This window comes from Bos indicus, chromosome 1 (genome assembly GCF_029378745.1).
Source record: "Bos indicus isolate NIAB-ARS_2022 breed Sahiwal x Tharparkar chromosome 1, NIAB-ARS_B.indTharparkar_mat_pri_1.0, whole genome shotgun sequence".
Taxonomy (NCBI): domain Eukaryota; kingdom Metazoa; phylum Chordata; class Mammalia; order Artiodactyla; family Bovidae; genus Bos; species Bos indicus.
The window spans coordinates 25710349-25730792 of record NC_091760.1 but is presented as its reverse complement, the minus strand read 5'-3'; the positions used below and the strand labels follow the sequence as shown (position 1 = coordinate 25730792).

The 20444-nt window shown below is 34.8% G+C and overlaps 1 protein-coding gene across 17 annotated transcripts in view; it reads right to left on the bottom strand.

The window, feature by feature from the left end:
- The window catches only part of ROBO2 (roundabout guidance receptor 2), a 1473778-nt gene that overhangs the window by 72173 nt on the left and 1381161 nt on the right, over nt 1-20444 (bottom strand). For all 17 annotated transcript variants that reach the window (XM_070789313.1, XM_070789256.1, XM_070789396.1 and 14 more), the window contains 3 exons: nt 18452-18683; nt 15145-15269; nt 11002-11173 (listed from right to left, as the gene is read on the bottom strand). In XM_070789313.1, the coding sequence (XP_070645414.1) occupies nt 11002-11173; nt 15145-15269; nt 18452-18683 (529 nt within the window). The remainder of the gene's footprint in view (nt 1-11001; nt 11174-15144; nt 15270-18451; nt 18684-20444) is intronic.

The window sequence follows — 20444 nt, the reverse complement described above, 5'->3', positions numbered from 1 at the left end:
CATGCCCACATTTGCACATAATGTTCCATTGATATGTCCAATTTTTATATAGTCCAGTATTTCACTTCTGAAGTTTCTTTTGTGTTAATTTCCAGATTTAAAAATCATCTTCACCTGTGTAGTAAACCTGATTCATTTTCCTCCTCTATTTGCTTTTAATCAGTATACATATAAACATAGTCTAACATGTATTTAAAATGAGCTCATATTCATATATATATACTGTGCTAAACACTAGATATAACTAAAAAGAAAACACCTTATAGCACAATCAGAAAAGAAAAGTTGTCCTTCATTTGTGTAAAAGAGTCATAAAACATCATATTGAATATAGTGGAATATTTATGTTGCCCAAGGTGTATTAGTGTTTCTAGTACAGCTAGTACTTTTGAAACAATGTTGTCAGTTGAACTAATTAGAGCACAGACATGGGATGTGTGTGACCTGTGACAGTGTGTTGCTATTTCAGACAAAAAAAAATATAATGAAATATAATGTCTCCCTCCCATTGGAGAGTAATGAAGAACCAAACTAATTTGTTGGACTAAAAATTAATTAGACACATCAGATTCGATTGTACCTATTACTGTGAAAGTTCGCAGCTGTTCCACATATTATTACCAACTATGTAAGGTAAGCGTGAAATGGCCAAATGATTACAGAAACAAGCTATATTATTAAGCAAGATTATGGAGACTTTTAAGTCAATAAAAGTTTATTATATGACATGGTTGTTTGATGCTTATATATGTAAATATATTTGGTTGCTTTTTTGTGTGTGCAGTTGCAAATATAATTATGGATATTTTGATGTAAAAGTCAGTTTAACAGCGGAAGTGGCAGACAAAAGAACAATATTACTGTTAAGCCTGGGTGAGGCTGCTTATTATATTTATATAATATTTTAATTAAAGGTCCTTTTAATGTAGCTTTCTGGAATAAAAGCTAAGCTGACAAGGAATAGATGAAACAGTACATTGTCTGGCATAAGACAAATCTAAAATTATCAGCCATAAATTACATCAAATGCCAATACATGATTTAATTAAAGCAAAGGGGAAATGAGGAAGAGCTTGAGTCACTTCAAGTGCTGTTTCCAGTACTGAGTAGACAATAGGGAAAGCATAAATTGAAAAAGAAGAGGAGATTAGCCATCACTAAATCACTTTTCAACTAAGGAATAACAGTTGTGTAGATAAGGTTATCAGACAAGATGTTAAGGTAGATATGTGGGAGTAATTAAAGAAACAATTAAACAGTACAACAGTGGATATTAAAAAGAAATAAATCTTTTGAGGACAAATAGCCTTTTTCAAATTGAATTGTGCATGTGTGTGTGTGTGTTGTTTGTGTTTCTAATTTATTTCAAGTGGTGCAATTCTATTTTCTATAATTAGATCTTGGATAAGGTAATATTCTATCCATATAAAGAGGAGATAGAAATATTACTTATATTTTATTTTTTATTTCATATAAAATCTGAAAAGTATGATATGTAAACAAATTACACATTATCCACTTGATCACTCAATCTTTTTAAAATAATACAAGAGTATTTATTTATTAGCAAAGATAATAGTAAAAAAGAAACCATGAAAGGGAAATATAGATGTTTGATAATCCTACTGGCCTTTGATTTAGAAAAATTATATTCAGTCAAATTTTCTATAAATATATGCTAGAGGGGCAGTGAAAAAAATGCTTTGCTTACTTATCAAGGAGCTGTCCTATAAAACTACACGTTTTGAAGTGTGTTAGTTGCTCAGTTGTGTCTGATTCTTTGTGACCTCATGGATTGTAGCCCATGGGATTGTAGCCCTCTGTCCCTGGGATTCTCTAGGCAAGAATACTGGAGTGGGTTGCCATTATTTTCTTCAGGGGATCTTCCCAACCCAGGGGTTGAACCTGGGTCTTTTGCATTACAGGCAGATTCTTGACTGTCTGAGCCACTAGGGGAGCCTTTCAAATATGTTTCATAATTTTTAAGTGAAAACTTACTGTTTTATTTCTTAATAACATATTCTAAATATTATTTAGAAAACATGTAGAAATAAGAACGTGTATCTATATCTAAATCTGTTAAATCCTTTTGGGTGTATCTGTATTTCTTTTTTATTCCAATTTACTTCAGAAAATCTCAGAAGGGCCAAGATTATAGGCTTCCCTTAGGTTAAGAAATTAATTCAGTCTGTATGACTAATTAAGAAAGGGAATACAATTTAAAGAAAAGTTAACACTATAACTTTTTTAATGCTTTTAATATATAAAAGAAAGAACACTTGGAGAATCTAAGAATGTTTAACATCATGACTGAATATTTCATGCACGTGTGCTCAGTTGTGTCCAACTCTGTGCAACCCCATGGACTGTAGCCTGCAGGCTCCACTGTCCACGGGATTTTACATGCAAGATGCTGCAGTGTGATGCCATTTCTTCCTCTAGGGAATCTTTCCTACCATGGGATAGAAACCACATTTCCTGCATCTCCTGCATTGGCAGGTGGATTCTTTATCACTGAGCCACCTGGGAAGTATATGACTGAATGTTAAATCTCTTCATTTACAATAAATGGCTTTGTAATAAGAAACAATTTCCCAGATTTTGATAGTATGCTCTAGATGCATCATTTCTGAAAATCAACAGAAAAGCATGGGAATGGCACATTTGCTTGTATTAAACTCTGGACAAGTATTTTTAAAATATATAAACTCTAGGAAGAATATTTAACAAGCTAAAGACAATGACAAATAAAATCAGGGTGATCTGAAGGGATTTGCTTTTTGAAAGAATAAAACCACTCAGGAAAAAAAAAATCTGCATTTATGAAGCTTTCTAGCCCCCTAGAGAGCTCAATCCATGCAGTGCTAGGGAGCTAGAACCCAAGCTGAAAATCACAATTTTATTTGTAGGAGATGTCAGAGAGCAGCATTCACAGCAGTCAGTATGACTAAAAATTAAGGGAGAGATCATGTGAAAGAGGGAGAGAGAGGAGGGTAATGTTCTAAAATATGTGCATAAATTCTCCCTCAGTCCTAGACTGAACTACGAATTGTGCAGGTAGAAGGACACTTTCAAGGATCTGGTGAAACTCAAAAGGTAAAAAGCGGAAGAGGCTGATCAGACTCTCTCACTGCAGACACTGTAAAGTTTAAATTCCACTGAGTTAGGCAGATCAGATAAACATATTAGGCTTTTCACTGAAAACTCAGGGGCTCCATGCCTTAGAAGTAAAATAAATAAATAAACTGAGGTTTGGCCTGAGTATATTGTCAAAAGATAAATAGTCCATACTAGCAAAATGCAAAAAAAACCTCCACAAGATCAAGATGATCAGCTAGTAACCTAATTGTCTCTAGGTAAAAAACCAACATTCTTCAGAAGATCACAAAATTGCATAGTCTGTTACAATACACAGTCCAACACACAGTAAAAAATTGCCAGGTATGCAAAAACAAACAAAACAATAATAACAGTCACAACAACAACAAAAGAAATGAAGGAACAATGACCTAAGATCAAGAGGAATAGTAATCAGTAGAAATAGACCACAAGATGCCATGGATATTTAAATTAGAGGAAAAGACTTTCAAGCAGTCATTACAATATGTTCAATAACTTAAAACAATAGAGTTTATGAATGAACATATGGAAAATTTCAGAGGGAAATGAAAACATTCAAAAGAGAACAAATGAAAAGTGTATTATTTAAAGTGAATAATTCACTGGATACTTTCACTCCTGCCTATGTAGGAATAAAGGAGTGGGATATGCAATTCCACCATGAACTAGTATGTGAAATACTTCACCTAGCAAAGTATGTGAAATAAAAGCACAGAATTATCAGAACAGGGACATAAAGCAGGAAAATGTTAATATATTCATAACTTTCTGTCTGATTATAATATCTAAAATGTGATGCTGTGAAGGGGAGCCCAAAATAGCTGAATAGCATTCCTGAGTTAAAGAGATAATGAAACCCAGGAACATGAGTAATACAAAATATTATTTCTTAGTTTTATTTGAAAGATTGTTTAAAGTCAAATCAACAATAGTACTTCATGTATCTTTTTAAATTATTCAGATTTAAATTAAAGAAAGTAGGAAAAACCACTAGAACATTCAGGTATGACCTAAATCAAATCCCTTACCAATACACAGTGGAAGCGACAAAATAGATTCAAGGGATTAGATCTGATAGAGTGCCTGAAGAACTATGGACAAAGGTTCCTGACATTGTACAGGAGGCAGGGATCAAGACCATCCCCAAGAAAAAGAAACGCAAAAAGACAAAATGGTTGTCTGAGGAGGCCTTACAAATAGCTGAGAAAACAAGAGAAGAGAAAGGCAGAGGAGAAAAGGAAAGATATACCCCTTTGAATGGAGAGTTCCAAATAATAGCAAGGAGAGATAAGAAAGCCTTCCTCAGTGATCAGTGCAAAGAAATAGAGGAAAACAATAGAAAGGGAAAGACAAGAGATCTCTTCAAGAAAATTAGAGATACCAAGGGAACATTCCATGCAAAGATGGGCTCAATAAAGGACAGAAATTGTATGGACCTAATAGAAGCAGAAGATATTAAGAAGAGGTGGCAAGAATACACAGAAGAACTGTACAAAAAAGATCTTCATGACCCAGATAATGACAGTGGTGTGATAACTCACCTAGAGCCAGACATCCTGGAATGTGAAGTCAAGTGGGCATTAGGAAGCATCACTACGAACAAAGCTAGTGGAGGTGATGGAATTCCAGTTGAGCTATTTCAAATCCTGAAAGATGATGCTGTGAAAGTGCTGCACTCAATAATGCCAGCAAATTTGGAAAACTCAGTAGTGGCCACAGGACTGGAAAAGGTCAGTTTTCATTCCACTTGCAAAGAAAGGTAATGCCAAAGAATGCTCAAACTACCACACAATTGTTCTCATTTCACGCACTAGCAAAATAATGCTCAAAATTCTCCAAGCCAGACTTCAACAGTACGTGAACTGTGAACTTCCAGATGTTCAAGCTGGATTTAGAAAAGGCAGAGGAACCAGAGATCAAATTGGCAACATCTGCTGGATCATAGAAAAAGCAAGAGAGTTCCGGGAAAACATCTACTTCTCCTTTATTGACTAAGCCAAATCCTTTGACTTTGTGGATCACAGCAAACTGTGGAAAATTCTTCAAGAGATAAGATGGGAATACCAGACCACCTGACCTGCCTCCTGAGAAATCTGTATGTGGGTCAGGAAGCAACAGTTAGAACTGGACATGAAACAACAGACTGGTTCCAAATTGGGAAAGGAGTATGTCAAGGCTGTATACTGTCACCCTGCTTGTTTAACTTATATGCAGAGTAAGTACATCATGAGATACGCTGGAATGGATGAAGCACACACTGGAATCAATATTGCTTGGAGTAATATCAATAATCTCATTTATGCAGATGATACCACCCTCATGGCAGAAAGCAAAGAAGAATAAAGAGCCTCTTGATGAAAGTGAGAGAGGAGAGTGAAAGAGTTGGCTTAAAGCTCAATATTCAGAAAACCAGCATCATGGCATCTGGTTCCATCACGTCATGGCAAATAGATTGGAAACAACAGAAACAGTGACAGACTTTATTTTCTTGGGCTCCAAAATCACTGCAGATGGTGACTGCAGTCATGAAATTAAAAGATGGCTGCTTCTTGGAAGAAAAGTTATGACCAACCTAGACAGCATATTAAACAGCAGAGATATTACTTTGCAAAAACGGTCCATCTAGTCAAAGCTATGGTTTTTCCAGTAGTTGTGATGGATGTGAGAGTCAGACTATAAAGCTGAACGCCAAAGAATTAACGCTTTTGAAATGTGGTGTTGGAGAAGACTCTTGAGACTCCCTTGGACAGCAAAGAAATCCAACCAGTCCACCCTAAAAGAAATCAGTCCTGAATATGCATTGGAAGGACTGATGCTGAAGCTGAAACTCCAATACTTTGGCCACCTGATGCAAAGAGCTGACTCATTTGAAAAGACCCTGATGCTGGGAAAGACTGAAGGTGGGAGGAGAAGGAGATGACAGAGGATGAGATGGTTGGATGGCATCACTGACTCAATGGACATTAGTTTTGGTAAACTCCAGGAGTTGATGATAGACAGAGAGGCCTTGAGTGTTGCAGTCCATGGGGCTGCAAAGAGTCGGACATGACAGCAACTGAACTGAACTGAATTGTTGTTTTAAGTGTTGTGTTAGTTTCTGCTGTACAATGAAGTGAATCTGTCATATGTAGACATATATCTCCTCCCTCTTTGACCTCCTTCCCACCCTACCCTCCCATCTCACCCATCTGGTTTACTACAAAGCATCATGCTAGGTTCCCTGAGCTATACAGCAGACTGATACATCCACTATGGAGAATAATATAAAGGTTCCCTAAAACACTAAAACTAGAACTACCACATGATCCAGCAATCCCACTACCGGACATACACCCTGAGAAATCCATGGTAAAAAAGACACAAGCACTCCAATGTTCATTGTAGCACTGACTACTAACAACAGTCAGGATACGGAAGCAACCTAAATGCCTATCAACAGATGGATGGATAAAGAAGATATGATACAAATAGAGATAGAATATTACTCATTCATTAAAATGAATGAAATTGGGTCATTTGTAGAGATTTGGATGGACCTAGATCTGTCATACAGAGTGAAGAAAGTCAGAAATTTCTATTGGTTTTTATTACATGTATAGAAGTAAAAGCTAAACCAATAGCAAACAAGCTTGAAAGGGAGGAAATGAAATTATATTTTCTAAGATACAGTATCGGAGAAGGCGATGGCACCCCACTCTAGTATTCTTGCCTGGAAAATCCCATGGACGGAGAAGCCTGGTGGGCTGCAGTCCATGGGATCACAAAGAGTTGGACACAACCGAGCGACTTCACTTTCACTTTCCACTTTCATGCATTGGAAAAGGAAATGGCAACCCACTCCAGTGTTCTAGGCCAGTCCTAGAGCAATCATTGCAAAAATAATGATACTTAATAGTTCAATCAGATCAGATCAGATCAGATCACAATAGTGAGTATAAAATATTCTACAGAAAATTATCTTATTCATCCTAAAGAAATTAGCAAATTTGGAAAAATAAGAACAAATTCAATTAAAAAAAGAAAAAGAGGAAAAGGGCAGTTCTAAGCTACAAAACATTGATGATCACATCAAAGATAATAAATACTCCAATTAAAAGCAAGAGATTTTCATATTGGATAAAAAATAAAGCTGAACAATATGTAATTTAAATAATAGAAATGTACATTAAATAGAGATATAGGAGTTTAAAGGACATAAAAAATTTAAAAAACACAAAGATTTATAAGGCTGTAGTAACATCAGAAAGATGAAGTTCCAAGACAAAAAAATCTCATGGACTGCAGCCTACCAGGCTCTTCCGTCCATGGGAATTTCCAGGCAAGAGTACTGGAGTGGGTTGCCATTGCCTTCTCCGTAGCAGCAGCAGGAAATAAAGTGGGGCATTTCATAATGAAAAAGCATAAGTTAACTAAGACAACAATACTAATATGTACTTAGTTAAAACAGAGTGGCAAAATACATGAAATAAAAACTTACAAACAAAAAGGAGAAATATACAAATCTATAATTATACTGAATTTTCAGGTTTTCTTAATTATTAAAAAAATAAATAAACAGAAAATAAGTAAGGACCTGAATAATACTACCAACTGATTTGACTGATATTTTTAGAACATTCCATTCCAAATTAGAAAAATACAAATGAACCTAATTTTTAAATGTACAAGGAACATTAACTAAGGTGAAATTCTGGGCTATAAAATAAAATATTTAAAAAGCTAAGTTTATGCAAAATATACTTTCTGATCTCAGTGAAATTAAATTAGAAATGAATAAAAAGCTATATGGAAAATAGTAAAACATTTGGAAATTTAATAACACATTTCCAAATAACTTCTACAAAAATCAAAATTTTTTACAGAAACTGAAAAATGTTTTCAACGTAATGATAAATGGAAACACAACACACCAAATTTGTAAAATTTATCTGAATAAGTGTTCAGGGGAAAGTTTAAAACTTTAAATATTCACAATAAAGCCCCAAATCATTGATTTATTCTCAATCATTTCTGTCTTAATTTTTTTTAATTTTTTAAAATCTTTTTTTAATTTTGTAAACAGAAGAAAGAATATCAGAAATTGCTTAATTAGAAAATAAAACTAACAAAGCCAAAACTTTGTATGTTGAATGTATTAATAAAATCGATAGATCCTTATCAAGATTCAAATTTGAGAGAGGGTGAAAAGAGAGAGAGGGTAGGTGGGCAATGAAAAAGGAGAATAGAGACAGCATCAATCCACAGTATTTAAGAACAAAAGAGAAGTCATTACTGCTCATCTTTCAAACATTACAGTTAAAGGTATTACAAAAATAAGGTGATATTGCAAATAAACATTTAATAATAAATTCAACAGTTTAGACAGATTAGACAATTTCATTGACGGGCAAACACTATAAATCCATTTACCACATCCAACAGGGAAGAAAAAAATCGAATAAATATAAATTCATAACAATAAAAATAATTGACAGAGAAAACCCTAGGCACAGATATCATCACTGAATTCTATAAGCATTTAAGGAAGAAATAGTACCAGGTCTGTCAAAACTCTTACAGAATGTAGAGGAGGAAGGAATATTCCAAACTCATAAAGCTAGCATTCCTGATTCCAAAACCTGACAAAGACATTAGAGGAAAACTACTGATCAATATTCCTCATGAGTGTAGACGCAAAATTCTTTAAAAATGCTAGTAAATCAGATCCAGGAGCATCTGTGAAAAGCATAATATAAGTCCTGACTAAGTGGGATTTATCCCAGGAATATAAAGTTTATTTACCTTTGAATCTTCACTAGAATTTACCGTATTAACATAAATAAGAAGAAAGAAAATGTGATTTTATGAATACACTCAGAAAAAATATTAAACTATTAAAACAGATAAATGAAGAAGTTAGTAACGTCATAAGATAAAAGGATAACACATAAAATTAAATTTTTATATAACATAAAATAGTTGAAAAATGAAATTTTATAAATCCACTAATAATAGTGTAAAAAAACATTAGATACTCCAGAAAAATTTTAACAAAACATATGTTAAGGTCATACACTGAAAACTACAAGATATTGTTGAGGAAAATAAAGATATATAATAGAGAGGTGTATCATGTTCTCAGAGAGAAACAAAGACTATTAAAATAGTTATCCTTTTCAATTTGGTATATAGATTCACTGCATTTTCAATCACAATTCCAATATAATTTTGTAGAAACTGACATGCTGATTTGAGAAGTATATGGAAAAGCAAAAGGTCTGGAACCGTGAAAACAATTTTGGAGAAGAAAATGATGCAGTATTCACATTATTTGACTCCAAGAGTTTCTATAAGCTATTAGTAATCAAGACAGAGTGGTTTCGCTTATGAAGACATATAAATAAATGGAACAACATAGAGAATCCGGAATGGATGCACACATACAGCTAACTGAGGAAAGGAAAGCTTTTTCAGTGAACTATGCCTAGGTATTTTAATTTTACATATGGATACAAATAAACCTCAACCCTCTAACCACATGCAATTTCTTTAAGACAAATTATAGACCTAAGCATGCAATCTAAAACTGTAAAGCTTCTGGAAAAAAATATTTGCTCTCTAGATGTAGGACATAGTTTCTTAGAAAGCACTAAACATGAAATACAATTTTGATAAATTATACATCATGTACATTTAAAACTTTTGCTCATCCAAAAGATGATATTAAGAAAAGGAATAAAAAAGCCATAGATTGTGAGACAATATTTACAAAAAAAATCTATGACAGCAAACATATCAAAAATGAACAAATAACTTCTCTCTATCAGTAACGAAAGACAAAGGGCACCATTTCTAAAAAGCAAAGACTTGGAGATTTTACAAAAGAAAACATGTGAATGGTCAATAAGAACACATGAAGTTGCCCAACATCATTAGTCATCACAGAAAACTAAAGTTAAATGACAGCGGGGGAATCTTAAACTCACTGCAGTGACTATAATGACACACGGCAATATCAAATGTCAGTGTGGCAGTAGAAAAATTGGGAGTCATATTCTTTTTGAGTGAGAGTACAAAATACAGTATGAAGAAATACTTAAGTTTCTTATAAACTCAAATACATCAGTGCTTTTACCCAGAAATTCTACGTCTAGGTCATTCTCCACAAGAAATAAAAACATATATCCTCCTAAAAATTTATACATTTTCTCAAGAGAAAAACAGAAACAAAATATGATACATTCACACAATTGAATACTGCTCAGAAACAAAACGTATGAATTGCATAATACATATATGTGAGAATCTCAAAAATACTACATTTAGTGAAGAAAGTCAGACACAAAATACTATATTCTGTACAATTCCATTTATATATATTTCAAGAAAAGTCAAACATAATGCATGGTGATAGGGAGAAATTTTCTATAACGATGCTAGTAGACTGAATAGGGATTTCTTCTTTGGGATAGTTTATTTGGATTACAAAGTTTCTTTTGGCCTGTTTCTGTTTATTTTTTGACATTTCTCTAGCTAAGAAAAAGCATATAAATGTGAAACATAACACCCTTCTTCAATAACTGCCTCATTTCCTACTATATTTCAAAGGCATCAAAATTACTAATGAAACTATTGATTAAAAATAATTTTCAAACCAACTTTCAGCATTTAAAATCTTAATCATTATTATTTTAAGAAATTTGTGGATATCCTAAGAGCATGAATAATTGCTAAACTTTTTTGTTAGAAACTCTAGTCATAACTATTTGTCTATATGATGTGTGTATCAGATTACTCATTATTTACCAAATACCCACTGTTGGGATGTAGATTCAAAAAAATAATCCACCTTGTTCCCAGTTGACTGATTTTAAAGCACAGATTATGTAGATTGGTACTCACCAATTATTATTGGCTGTGGCTCACTTTTTACTCCAACTCCTGCACTGGTACTAGCCGCAACCTCTACCCGGTACTGAATACCTGGGAATAATCCACCAATGATTACAGATCGAATGGCTGCATCCACAGTTTTGTTGATGTGGAATCGTGTTTCATTCCCCAGACACCAGATCTATAGAAATGTAAAGTGAATACCAAAAGAATATAAAATTATCTTTTCTGGTAATTAGTTCATTATAATTGATTACATTTTTTAGTAGTGACCAGTCTATTTTCTAGGCTATTTGTAAATGACATTTTTGAATGCCTACCTTAGTCTGTTTATATATATATATATGTTTATGTATATTTGTATGTGTGCATGTCTGTGCACATGTGTGTGTGTTAAAGGAAAAATAAAAGAAACTAAAACACTGCAGCATTCCTTTGTATTTTACAAGGAACACTGAATATTGGGACTTCTTTGGTGTCCAGTGGTTGAGTCCCTGTTACCACTGGGGAGCCAGGGTCATGGGTTTGATACTGGTCAGGGAACGAAAATCCCACATATTATCTGGAGTGGCCAAAAAAACTCCAAAAAACGCCACACACTGAATGCTCACAGAACAATGATTCAATTTCCTCAACATCTCTGCAAAGTCTAGAAAGGGGTCCTTGGTTGCAAACAGTATTTAGGTATGGATTAAAACACATAAATTCCTCTGGTTAATTCATTTATCAAGATTTACTATGCATATAATCTATTAAAATATGGTGATTATGAGTTGTAGTATCTGAAGTATATAGGTGCATATCTAAGTAATTTAGATTTCATTTAAGAAAATATTAACTTACACAGAGGTAGTTAACAAGATTAACTGACTAAAGTTATAGGTATTGACTGAGATAAAATTAAAGTCAATATTTACATTGACAGTAATAAATCTTAATATTGATCAAAACATATCTACACACACATACACATGTATGAGAATGAACAGAGTGGTGGGAAGTCCTTAAACATTGCTGTGAGGGATGCTAGGCTTGCACTTCCAGTAAGAATTAAATTTAAAGTCATATTTTCTTTTGGGATGTGAAAATCTGCTTGTAAAATGTGTTGTAAAAAATTCTGTGTACACTTATATTTCTATTATATAGAATTAATAATCTGCATGGGGAGACAAAAGGAGGAAAATCCACAATTTGTTTCTGAAATAGATATATTAATGATACTTTTTCTTTAAATTAACATAATGACTTTGAATTTCAGACTTCTTTTAGTCTATGAAACCTAAGTTACTAATGGAGGAATATTTAACCCTTACCAAAATATACACATTTGTACCAAAACAGGACAAACTCATGAGTGAGAAAATTTACAACTTATGAAAAATTATCATGTTGTGAAAAAAATATTTAAATGAATGGATTGAAGATATTTAGTCCTCTATGATACAAAAGTAAAATCCTAAACTAATTAAAGCACAGACACACACACCAAGATAGATAATTCTTTGCTTTTAAAACAATGTGTCTTAGTTCAGTTCAGTCGCTCAGTTGTGTCCAACTCTTTGCGATCCCATGAACTGCAGCACGCCAGGCCTCCCTGTCCATCACCAACTCACAGAGTTTACCCAAACTCATGTCCATTGAGTCCCTGATGCCGTCCAATCATCTCATCCTCTGTTGTCCCCTTCTCTTCCCATCTTCAATCTTTCCCAACATCAGGGTCTTTTCAAATGAGTCAGCTCTTTGCATCAGGTGGTCAAAGTATTGGAGTTTCAGCTTCAACATCAGTCCTTCCAATGAACACCCAGGACTGATTTCCTTTAGGATAGACTGGTTGGATCTCCTTGAAGTCCAAGGACTCTCAAGAGTCTTCTCCAACACCACAGTTCAAAAGCATCAATTCTTCTGTGCTCAGCTTTCTTTACAGTCCAATTCTCACATCCATACATGACTACTGGAAAAACCACAGCCTTGACTAGATGGACCTTTGTTGACAAAGTAATGTCCCTGCTTTTTAAGATGCTGTCTAGGTTGGTCAAAACTTTCCTTCCAAGGAATAAGAGTCTTTTAATTTCATGGCTGCAATCACCATCTGCAGTGATTTTGGAGCCCCAAAAAACAAAGTCAGCCACTGTTTCCCCATCTATTTGCCATGAAGTGATGGGACTGGATGCCATGATCTTAGTTTTCTGAATGTTGAGTTTTAAGCCAACTTTTTCACTCTTCTCTTTCACTTTCATCAAGAGGCTCTTTAGTTCTTTACTTTCAGCCATACGGGTGGTGTCATCTGCATATCTGAGGTTATTGATATTTCTCCCGGCAATCTTGATTCCAGCTTGTGCTTCATCCAGTATGAATGTATCTTAATGCTTATAAAATTTCATAATTTATGTAATTATGCTATTATAAAAGCACTTACTCTTATATTCTTAGACACATTTCTTTATAAAGTGATGGCAATAATTTTAAAATAAATTTTATGCAAATTTAATCCATTTGCTTCAGTAACTTAACCATTAACTTAGGAAAACTGTACTTTAACATTTTTTTTCCCTAGAAGTAATAATGTTTTGAATAAAATTATTCAGCTTAATTTCACACACCAACTTTGAATTTCTGGGGTGAGGTGGGGTGTCTAGTTTTCTTTTCTAATAGATCTACTTAGTGTATTATTGTCACAATTCTACAAATATTTATTAATGGCAAAAAAAATTAGAGTTTTGAATTTTTACAAGGTTTAATGATATGTTTTACTCACCCATATGGTCTAATCATATCACAATTAATCAGAATCATTTCTCAAAGTCAGACAACTTGCGTTTCTCAAATGATGTCTCTCAAATGATGGTGAAGAAACAATGGATATATTGTTTCTAAATAGCAACAAATTCATCGGTTGAAAAATGAAAGCTTTCTAAAATTTGTGTTTTCAATGGCTCCCTTTTCTCAGGGCTTCCGTGGTGGCTTAGTCGTAAAGAATCTGCTTGCCAATGCAGAAGATGCAGGTTCAATCCCTGGATTGGGAAGCTCTGGTGCCTGAGATGGTAAAGAATCCCCCTGCAATGTGGGCGACCTGGGTTCAATCCTTGGGTTGGGAAGATCGCCTAGAGGAGGGCGTGGCAACCCACTCCAGTATTCTTACCTGGAGAATCCCCATGGACAGAGGAGCCTGGAGGGGTCCAGGGGGTCGCAAAGAGTCAGACACAACTGAGAGACTGAGCATGCAGCTCTTAAGTGAAATATTTTCCAGAACCTCAAGAACTTGGTAAAAGAATTTAGAGTGGGAGATGGTACTTCCTATCTCTATCCCAACACTGCTGCTGCTGCTGCTAAGTCCCTTCAGTCATGTCTGACTCTGTGCGACCCCATAGATGGCAGCCCACCAGGCTCCCCCATCCCTGGGATTCTCCAGGCAACACTATAAACCCGCAAAGCATCTTTTTATGAGAAAACATTTAAAAAATAGCTGCGTAAGGCCTGTGGTCTTCCCTGGTAGCTCAGTGGCAAGAATCCACCTGCAAAAGCCTGCCAATGCTTGTCAATGGAGGAGATGAGTTCGATCCCTGGGTTGGGAAGATCCTCTGGAAAAGGAACTGGTAACCCACTCTGGTATTCTTGCCTGCAGAATCTCATGAACAGAGGAGCCTGGCTGGCTACAGTCTATGGGATTGCAAAGAGTCGGAGGAACACGACTTAGAAACTAAACAACATAATCCCATTACAGAGAAGTCTAACAAAGATAAAGACAGTTTCTAGGACAGGGCTTCACTATCTACCCTCTACTCCATCTTTGTAAATTCCTGAAGTTCTGCAACCACATTTATATATATATATATATTTATTTATTTATTTATTTATACATATATATGTGTGTGTATTATACATATATATATATATGTGTGTATATATAAATATATAAAAAATAACCACTGCACTATTATGGTTTACTTGTCCAACTGAGTCTGTGTTATTTGTGAGCTTGGATTTAGGTTCTATGAATTCTGTGCATTTGCTTCTTTACAAGTCGCACAAACATATATTTCTTTACACTCAAACTCAGTAAGAAGGCCACCAGAAATACTTCCCATCCACATGACCCTGAGACTTCTCTGGGAAGTTTTATCTGTGAATCTTTCTTCTTCATCCAGGCCTTACCTTGTATTCCTGGATAATTCCATTCTGATGATCTGGAGGAGGAGGATCCCAGGAAACACTAATACTTGTGCTATTGTGGCTTCCGACAGTCAGCACAGTGACAGATTGTGGAGGGGCACTTGGGGCTGCAGAAGAAGTCATTAGAATAAACCCTAATTGTAAGTCTTAATGTGCATTAATGCTGCTTATAGAATATGAATATAAAGACAAGATGCAAGAGGGTCTTGTTTCTAGTAGTTCTGAATGAACAGTGAATGGTTAAAAAAAATCCTTTAAATATAATGGATAGATTTAAAGCAAATAAAACAGCTACAGTGATATGTCCTCAACAATAAATTTAACAGTTAACATTCGAGTTTGTGTCTCCTATATGCCTAGAACTGAGGTAAGAGTTAGGTTTAATTTTCACAGTAAAAATAACATCTCACAAAAAAAATTCACAGGAAATAAAAAACAACGCATCTTAGTTTTACAGATAAGGAAAAGGAAAGCTACTATAATAGACTTATCTAAGTCAAACTGAGGGAGAACTTGAACCAGGTATGTCTGATTTTAGAACCTTGACTCTTCTGCCTCTAACAGGCTCCTCTTTTGTAAAACAAATAAGCAAAACAACAACAACAAAAACATTGCTATCAAAAGTATTCTGAGAGGATGCATTCCAAAATTTGACCAGCCATTATTTCTGAGTAGTAGCATTACTATCTTTTTGTTTTGTTTTGGTTTATGTTTAATACATAAAAACAGAAACATAGCTATAAATTTCACCAACACAGAGAAAAGACAGTTTTGTTCTCATAATGAGAAACATAATTGATTGTTGTAAACTGATTCATAATTTAAGATTTGAAACTTATTTTACATTGATGGGCAAGGAACTCTGAAGATATTAATGAAAACAGTTCATGTGGGATCATGAAACGGACAGATTTTAATTTCCTACAATTCTCTTCCTTTATGGTTTTTCCCATAACTAATTACAATTATACAAAGAAAAGATGAATAAGAAATAATTCTTGATTTTGGACAGTAGTAGTATCTCCTATCCAGTGTATTTGAGAGCTAAGTCATACGAATTTTCCTGGAAAACATCAATTCTCAGTATAACTCTGAGCTTAAGCCAACAGTTGAAAAAGCAAATCAAAGTACTAACCCTTGAAGCAAAAGTCATATAATTTTGAGGTATGAAAGAATTTTTACATATAAGATTAATGTTTTCATAACTACATAATTTAGTTCTTTGAAAATGTGTACACTTCAATCATAAAAGATACTTAAAAGCTTACCAATAAAGTTTCCCGTGTTTGATAAATGATCACAACACATTTCACTGAAGTATGGTCCGTGCAGAAAACACACACAGACACGTTACCACAATACTGCCCTTTATTACTCCTCTATGTGATAATGCTGGTCTGAAATGTGGCACAATGACATAAATCCAACTGTTTGCCTACTGGTTTTGTAGTCATTAGGTAGACTTTATTGAAAAGTAACACTTTGGAGAACTGGTTTCTCATTTCCCTTACTGCTGGCGTGGCGAGAACACGGTGCCTATTTCCTGACAGGTCAATTATTACCCAGATGTGAAAGAGCCCACTCATCGTTCCCAGACACAGCCCAGCTGAGTCCCATTTGTTCCCTTCAGGAGCCACAGAAAAAGGAGATGAACGTAAGTCTAACGGTGACAAATGTCTATTCCGGAGAAAAAGTCTAACTGCAGTGAAATTGATTTTTGGAAGTGTGCTTCAAACATAGCATTCTGTATGAAATTTACCCACCCCACTCATTAGTTTATATGTTTTCCACATATAGCAAAATTTAATGGGAGACAAAGATCCTATTATTAAATTTTAGTAATTTTTTCTTTATAAATCCTAAAGGTCAATTAATGATGCCTTTAAAAATATGCACTTCTGCCCGTGTCAGTATATCACACTGTAAACCAATGTGAAGATAACCTTTCTCTGTATTGCTAATTATAAGATATATATAATTTAAAGGCTCTTTGGAGAGCCATGGAAATCCACATATCTTTGGAGATGTATATCTGTATGTTAGCATGAACAATCTACACATATTTTCTTAAGGCTGCTTTTATACTGATTTATATAAAATATGTTTAGAAAAAAGGCTTTTTACATAAAAATTAGCAGAGAAGCAGAAAAGGTGGGGATTTATTATACTTTGCATATGACTTTTTGTACTTTGATGATACCATTCATTGCCAATTTCTAGTTTAGGGAAGGGGAAACTAGAAAATGGACTAGTTGAGACTATATTAGTTTTATGTCCATCGCAGATTGATTTTAAACTATCTGCAACAAGAAAAGTTACCAAGGGGAAATGGAGAGGGGACATCATTAAGAAGAATGCTATTGCAAACATTCAAATGGCCTTCCGGATTAGAAATTATGAATCCGACTGGCAGAGCTCAAAGGGAAGGAGGCTTATAAAAGGGAATGTCATGCTTTACTACACCAAAAACAGAGGAGGGACAAAGAACAGCCTGTGTACTTGAGTTTCCATTAGCTTGTCCTTTAATGAAGCTAAATGAGCTAAAGCCATGTGTGAAAACAAAAAGGGAAAGTATTATAATCAAATTCCAGTGTACAGACCAACAAGAGTTGAAGCTAATGTTTCCTTAAGAAAAATTCAAACTACTTGAATGTCAGTTTGTAACCAAACAGGACCCTGTGGTGCCTTCCTGGGACATGTCTTCCTCCTTATCCTCTGCTTTAGTCCCCCTCTCTGAAGTACCTAGATAGCAGTATTTGATGCACATTTCCTGGGTTGTTTTAGAGATGCGGAAAAGCCCCCACAAAATGAAAGATGTTAACTGCTTGAGGACCATGAGCACACAGCCCCAGGACTACTGGAGTCTAAGGACTGATATTATTAACCCCTGTGATTTCACCCTATTTCATCACCATCAGCCAATAAGAAAACTGTGTATGGGCTGATCACAGACTTGCTGAAAACTTTTGAGGAGGTCAGGGCTTTTTAAGGCATAAGCCACCTATCTCCTTGCACGGCCCTGCAATAAACTTTTCTCTGCTCTGAACTCCGATATTTTGGTCTGTTTGGTCTCACTGAGCATCAGGCACACAAACCTGTACTAACAATTTTTGAGCTGTTAGATTCTATGAACTTCTCAGAATAAAAGAAGAAAAAAGACACTTCTCAGGTTCACTCTTAGAATTCTCTATTGGTACTCTTCTAAGGAAGATGATAAAACTAAAACTTCAACAGAAGTTGATTTCATTATGGTTTAAGGTTGGTTCATGTTAGAAATCTGAATACTGACCTTCTTCAGTAGTACGAACTGTTTTAGATTCACTATCCATTCCTTGGAACTCATTAAAATACGGTCGAACTTTAATTTCGTAAGTCACCCCCTTTTTCAGATTGACTAAGACAGCACTTCTCTCAGTTGGGACTTTGGCATCTAAATTCTGCCACGCTGTTGTAGCCTGCAGGCCTGAAGTCTGACGGTACATCACTCGGTAGCCTTGAATAAACTGGGGTTGGCGATCAACCTGCAAGACAAAGCAAAAAGCTTTTGAAACCAAATAGAAGTGTCCGAGTGATGTCATGCCTTTCTAATTCATCACCCTGCTTCCAACATCCTCTTTCAGTTCTGAGTTCACATGATTCCAAGTTGTTACTTCCAAAATAAAGAGTGGAACTACATTATCCCCTGTTTAAAATACTTCATAGTAGTTAAGATACAATTAATTCAAATTCTTTGGATTAGCACAAAGTCCTGTCAATATTTCTAGCTTTGTCATCTGTTTGTCCTTCTCCTGTATTCAACAGTTCTCGTTTTTGTGGTTTTATATGTAGTGTGCTATTTGTCAGGAATCTCCATTATCACCCCTTGTTCATTCACTAACACCTTTACTCACTCAACCATTTTCTGAGTTCCCATTAGAGGTGTCAGTTATTCTGTTAAACTCTGAGGATAAAAATGGAGAATGAAAGGAGAGTCAGTCCCTGGCCTCCTGGTGCATAGAGTTCAGGTAGAAGGTGGAAATTATCTCATGATCACTCAAACAACGGGCAAGTTACATCATATTTGTTTGTTATGATGTTATGAATGAGATGCGCTAGCAGACAAGAAAGCCTAGAGTGGAGAGAAGTTGATTGATCAGGGAGACAGTTTCCCAGAAGAAGAACAAGTGCTGAGATCTGCATGGAAAGTAAGATTTATACAGAGGAAGAAAAGTAGGAACAGCGTATGTAAAATTCCTGTGGCTGGAGGAAGCATATAAAAGAGACTTAGTTGTGGGGCTAGAGCTCCTGTTTTAAAAGCATATGAAAAGTTTATAGTGATTAACAAATATTAAATAAAAGACATTTATTAAGTTAACAACTTCAAGGCCCTCTAATAGTCCCACTGTTAGCACACTTTAACAGCTTTCTTTTTTCTTTCATTCATTTGAGGTACAGAGGATAAAGAGCTGTTTTTAATAAAAATCTGAAAATGTGAACTGGAAAACTAATATCAAAAATCCAAAAAACAAGTTCTTATTTTATATCTATTGAACACTTTTTATTGGAGTTTTATCACTGTTTCATTTCAGGGAGAAAAGGACTTTTAGCTTTTTCAACATTTGAATGTCCTGCTAATTTTTAGAAATGCTTGACTTAAATATAACTATCACAGTATCTTCTTCAATTAATATTCCAGATACTATAGTTTAATAGCCATATTCTAAGAAGTCTTTAGCTTGACATATTTCATTGTCAAGTAAAATGTAAAATTCAATGGAGATGAGATGGAGTAACCCTAATTTAGGAAGGCTGAGAAAAGAGAGAAAATAAAGAAGGTGATGATGGAAATGGCTATTTCAGTTTTTTAAAAAATGTCTGTATCCAACTGTTAACACATAATAACACAAATGATACTCTTTCATGTAATACCTTCTGGCACTTCTTTATTAGTTGCAGCATTTTAAAATATTTTTTAAGTGAAGACAGAAAATGTACAAATACAGAACCTCAATCAAAATACAGCAAGACAAAGGGCTATGTCTTTGGTATGTAGAATGTCCATGCTAGAAAAATCCATAAAGTTGGATTTGCGTGAGCATGTGTGTTTCTAAGTATAGCTAATTCTGGTTTCACAGATGAGTCTCAACAAGTAAGAATTCCTTCACCCACATGACAGCTTTCTAACTCTTAAAGATTTGTGGAATTAGTACTACAGTTGTATGAGGCTATGTCAAAGAAAAGTAAGCTCAGTTCTGATACCAAGCTCACGATCTTTGAATCCTCATCCATGCTACCAGTTTGTG